Source organism: Tupaia chinensis, unplaced genomic scaffold (assembly GCF_000334495.1).
Source record: "Tupaia chinensis unplaced genomic scaffold, TupChi_1.0 Scaffold000659_1, whole genome shotgun sequence".
NCBI lineage: Eukaryota > Metazoa > Chordata > Mammalia > Scandentia > Tupaiidae > Tupaia > Tupaia belangeri.
In genome coordinates this window covers 486,256-491,602 of record NW_006160181.1, presented here as the reverse complement: position 1 = coordinate 491,602, position 5,347 = coordinate 486,256, and the positions used below count along the sequence as shown (strand labels likewise).

Genomic DNA, 5,347 nt, shown 5'->3' with positions numbered 1-5,347 from the left:
GTGTTAGTATCAAGATCAACACAGATGACATCAGCCGGCGGGTCATGCAGATCGAAGTAGCTAGAGTGGATCCCCACGATGAAGGGCACAGGGGCGCTCAGCACATCTGCCAGCACCAGTGGGCACAGCGGGATGTAGGGGCACTGCCAGTGCAGCGGGAAGATCATCTGACACGCCAAGAGTGAGAACCAGTGAGCAGGGAGTGGGGGCTCAGTGGGGAGCATGGGAGAGAGTGGGCACTGGGCTTGGGGAGGGGACGCCTGTTGAGAAGGGCTCTTGGAGGTGGGCTCCAAAGAAGAGTTCCTGATGGAAGCCATGTGTCCCTGTCCACTGTGCCCAAGGAGAAGGGCTGAAGACTCTCCCCAAAGAAGAAAGGGTTCAGCAAGGATAGAAGGGGGGCAGAAAGAAGGGTGGCTCTAGGGAAGGGGAGCTGGACAGGCGGCACTCACGGAGACGAGGGCCTCACAGACGCTGGTGAGCAGGTCCGGCCGCAGCGAGTGGACCAGCAGCTTGTGCTCGGTGAGCACTGCCAGCAGCAGCGTGATTCCCAGCTCAGGGCCCAGGCTCTGCAGCAGCTGCAGGAAGCTGGCACCACTGCAGGCAATGCAGAGGTGGGGAAAGGGTCAGTGGGAGACATGGAACCCCTCCCCCAGACACTGGGCACAGATGCCAGCCACATCCACCTGCCCAGCATCCACCAGGTCTCGGGGCAGCAAAGCTTCCCTCTCCCACCAACCCAGGCACATACCTGAGGGGCAGGGGTGAGGAGACAGGCTGACAGAGGAGCAGGTTGTCATAGGGAGACATCTGGGAGGGCAGGGCGGAAGAGCTGCGGTCAGGGCGATGACAGCTAGCCCCTGCCAACTCCCCTCCTGCCATCCAGCCCAGCCCCAGCTCTCACCTGCACTAGGATGCGGGGTCTCTGTGGGGAAGGGAAGGGGACGTTGTGAATGAAGTGGGAGATGTGCCTGGGGGACAGAGGGAAACAGGTCTGAGGCAGACTCCCCAGGCTAGCCCTGAACTACCTCCGCCACTCCGTCATGGCCTTCAGAAATGACTCGGAAATCTTATTCCCTGCGGAACCCTGCTTCCAGACCCATGAGAATCTCCATTAGACATGGAATTTGTGCAAACCAGAAGAGAAACTCCCCTTTGGACAAATGCGGTCACCCGCCAGGATCGACCATCAAGTGTAGTTGGCATTTCAGGCTCTGCCAGTGACGTTTATTGCAAAGCACAAGCTGCAACCGCAAACTGCCCTGTGCCAGCCCCGCCCCAATCTCTCCTGGCCTCCCTATCCCCTCATATGTCCTGTCAGGGGCGCGACACTCACGCTTCCAAGGGCAGGCGGTGGGGGCCTGAGACGGAGTAGCGGTAAAGGAAGGTGAGGAAGGCGCGAAAGGCAGGGAAGGCGGGCCAACGGGACAGCACGGCAATGGCGCGCCGGCTGCGCACAGCTCGGCCGCCCAGCGCCCGGCCGCGCTCCACCGCGCTCAGCAGGCCCAGTGCCCGCGCTTGCCGCTCGGACAGCCTGGCCCTCGGGAACGCCTCGTAGAATTGCAGGGCAGCGCCATACACCTGGCGGGGGACAGAGGGCAGAGGGGTGGTCAGGTGGGCCAGTGTATCCCAGACCCCTTACCACACTCCACATACCCACCTTATCGCCAGCTGCACCGGTGAGCACAAAGGTGGAGAACACTGGCACAGGGTACTTGGTCTGCGCAGGCCAGCACTCCACAGTGGCCCCCATGGGCAAGCAGAAGACCGGCACCGACTCAGGCAGTGGGAATGCCTCATTGTCCTCCTCTGGGTAGCGGCCCAGCAGCTCTGCACCCCCAGCAGAGTGGGAATACCCAGAGGAAGGAAGACCCATCAGAGTCCAAGGGAAGGAACCAGAGCAACCCAGGGAAGGGCCCAGTAGCAAACGGAAAACAATTTCTGGGGACACTGAAGGTGCTAGCCAAAAGGCACCAGGACAGAAGGACACAGAGGGGCAAAGGGTTGGAGGGACAAAGGGGCCACTCACCTGCCTCATACACCAGCGTGTTGGCCTTGGCCAGGCCCACCTTGTAGCACAGGTACACTGCAGGGCCCCACTGCCCCCAAAATGGCAGGAGACAAGCAGATACACAGCTAAAGTTTCTGAGGTCCATTTTCTCTCCACCACCCCAGGTAGTCTCTTGCTTTTAGAGACTAATCCCACTAATCCAAGTCCCCTACTATAGGCCTAGCTCTGCTACCAGAGGCCTTGGTCCCAGGATGCCCTTTGTGTTGAGTCCACCCCTCACACCAAGATGGCCCAAGTCTCAGGTTTTGCCCCACGACCCCACTCACCATGCCGGGGTTGAGGTTGCGAGGCAACCGGCAGTATGTGTGAGGAGTGCCCTCCCCCTTGCTGGGCAGCACCAGGCAGAGGTCAGTGATGCCCAGGGCATGCAGCCCTGCCCCCTCTGCTGCCCGCCGGTAAGTGAGGTAGGTGCGGGGGTGACCAGGGCCTGGAGGGGCCAGGTTGGCTGAGTGGCTGTAGGGCGTTGTGTCGAGAACTTGGAAGCCAGGCTTGGGACGTTCCTTCCCCTCATACAACACCCTGGGCAGAGAGAGCGGAGAGAGGTCATGAGGTCAATGTAGAGGAGACCCCAATCCTGCCGGATCTATACTAGTCCTCTGGACCTGCCTTGCACCCTCCGCTTATCAAATCCCAATACCAGGACCCATCTCTTCTTGCTAAACTCTGCCCCTTAGAATTCCGTGTCCCCTTTCGCCCTCGGCTGTACTTCTTGGTCAGTAACAACCCCACGTGCCTTCCAAGGCCCTTACACTTAATGAACACTAAGAATGATGCATGCCCCCATGGACTGACTGTGCTGTCTCATTCCATCATCTCTTTTTTTTTTCCTCTGAAAAATGTTTGCTATAGAGAACACATACGCGCCAGAAAGTGAGAAATCACCCTAGTATCATCTCATTTTACAAATAAACAGCCCAAGGACTGTTTCAAAGCCTGTCCAAGATCAGAGCTAGCCAGTGGCAGCACTAGCAAGTCTGGGAGAGGACAAAGTACGCACGCTTCAGCCCCTCCTCCCTGGCCTCGGCCCACGCTGCTCCCATTCCCATTGCTCTTCCTACGACCCACACCCCTTCCTCTCCCCAGTCCACCTGAGTCCCTCCCGGCCTCCCCTGGTGTCAGCATGGGTAGAGGCACACACCCCAGCTCAACGAGGGGGGGCTTGTCACGGCCCCTGCGGTAGCAGATGACGGGCTGAGTTCCACCCAGGAGCCCAGCACTGAGTTCCAAGGGGTGGCCCCCAGCGGAAGCCTGGATGCACGTGTAGCCCTGGGGCACCTCCTCTCCCAGCGCCTTGGCGATGACTGCCACATCTGTAATGGGCTCAGCTGGCCGGGGAGGGCGCAGGGGCCCACTGGGTTCAGGAACCCATGTTTCTTCTGGGATGGGCGCTCCGTCCCCTGCAAGCCCAGCCACCACGAAGTAATCCACCAGCCGGGGGGGCCGCTCCTCCGCCATGGCCCCCCCCTCACTCACTGCATCTGGAATGGTCAAGTGAGGGAGAGATGAAGCAAGGCAGGCTGGTGTTGCCATGGCAACCATGATGCCCCCCCTCTTGCTCCCCCCTCCCTAGTTCCTCCAAGGAAAGGCAGGAAAAGTGGTCAGCCAATCGTGAACTCTCCCACCTGTGACATCACTAGGATCTCACAGCCCACCACAGCTCCTTAAAGAGACCAGGTCCCGCCCACGTAGTACATCCCGCTGGTTTCCCAAAGAACCCAAACTCCACTGCACCACACACAGCCAACCTGGGCTCTGACGTCATTGTCCGTGTCTGCTTTTTGAAGGCCCTATCGCTCCTCACTCCCCACACGTACAGTTATAACCCCACAGTTATCAGTCTTCTGTAACCGTCACGGGTGTCATTCATTCTGGCCGTGTCATCACACCGTACCTACAGCCTTTTTTCTGAGGGTTTCTGACCTGTCTACTCCAGTTATGCCATCATAAGACTCCCATGACCCAGCTAATGGTTTTAAAGAAACTGCTCCTAGGTTTTTAAGAGGACTCGACAGGTTTCTGAGAAAGACCACAAAACCCAAGTTTTAGTGTCTTCACCGAACTCAAGTGTCCTTTTTGCTAGCTTAATTCCACCCATCTGGCCGAAAAGCGCAGTGTCCTCCCTCCTTCAGGATCCTTAGGTGTTTCCAGTTAGGCCCAAAGTAGCTATGGGACACAGGCCCGGTCATCCCATGCCCTCCCCCACGGAGCCGAAACAGAAACAAGCCCACCGCCATCCTTCTGTAACTGTGTTCTCACCTGCCTCCATGGCCCAACCCCAGGGAATAGGAGCCCTAAGGGTCTTGAGGCGCCCCAGGGTGCAGAAGCTGGGACAGAGCCTGATGGGTGGTTTGCAGCAGGGGCCCGCAGGCAGGCGTGGGGGTGCTTCAGAGGGGAAGGGAGGTTACTTCCTGAAACAGCGGAGGGGAAGCTGCTGCTCAGAGGAAGTCAGCCTCAGGGTGTGTGTGGTGGCGTGGTGGGGTACTGTGCAAGGTGCCAACACAGCAGCATCGCGCCAAGTCGGAGCCTCAGCCCAAAGGCCCAGAGCGGCTCCAGGATGTGCAGTCCTACCTAACCTCCAAGCCTCTCTGGAGAACGGGGGAGCAAGGGAATCTCACGGAGCCCTGCCGGCTCTCCTTAACCAGGCCTCTGGACACACACAGGCCCCAAGCCGGCTAAATTTAGCCTCCACGTCTGGCAGGTGAAGCCAGGAGTCGGCGTCAGCCTCCTGATTTAACTCTGGGGCCCAGTCCCGGCCATCCACTGTGGGCGAACGGGAGCCCCCTGGCCAAGACAGCAGGCAGAGGCCATTAAGTGGCACTGACGGAGGGGCGAGTGGGTGTCCCCCCATCCGCAGGACCTGCGCACCCAGGCCCTCCCTCACCCGGGAGGGAAGAGTCCTGCAGAAGGCGGCCGTTTCTCCCAGGGGAAGGCAACGGGACCTGGGGCGATTCCGGGTCCCGACGCCCACATGCCGGGCGTCGGGAAGTTCGGGCCGGGGCAGAGGGCGCGCCGAGGGGGGAGGAGGCTGAGGAAGGAGCAGGAAGGCAGAGAGCAGCAGACGCGCCGGCGGCCGAGAACGTGACGGGAGCAGCGCCGGCCACCGCGTGACCCGAGCAGGAGGGAGGGTGCTCCGCGCGGCACCCGCGGGAGCAGGAGGGGTGCAGGATGCCCGGCACAGCTAGCTAACTGCGGCTGTGCCCTCCCTTCCACTTTCACTTCCCCAGCGGAGGGGAACCGGAACCAGATGCGCAGCGCTGGAGAACAGCTGGGGCTCTCCCC

General features: G+C 60.2%; 1 protein-coding gene across 1 annotated transcript in view; it reads right to left on the bottom strand.

Annotated features, from left to right (window-relative positions):
- Nucleotides 1-5,304, bottom strand: part of DENND4B (DENN domain containing 4B) — a gene marked incomplete in the record, with an annotated part of 17,230 nt that extends 11,926 nt beyond the window's left edge. Inside the window, 10 exon segments of the mRNA XM_027776281.1 lie at nt 1-167; nt 450-594; nt 749-807; nt 902-968; nt 1,334-1,578; nt 1,658-1,827; nt 2,027-2,096; nt 2,335-2,587; nt 3,207-3,546; nt 4,325-5,304. Coding sequence (XP_027632082.1) covers nt 1-167; nt 450-594; nt 749-807; nt 902-968; nt 1,334-1,578; nt 1,658-1,827; nt 2,027-2,096; nt 2,335-2,587; nt 3,207-3,546; nt 4,325-4,334 — 1,526 coding nt within the window.
- Between the last annotated feature and the right edge of the window lie 43 nt (nt 5,305-5,347).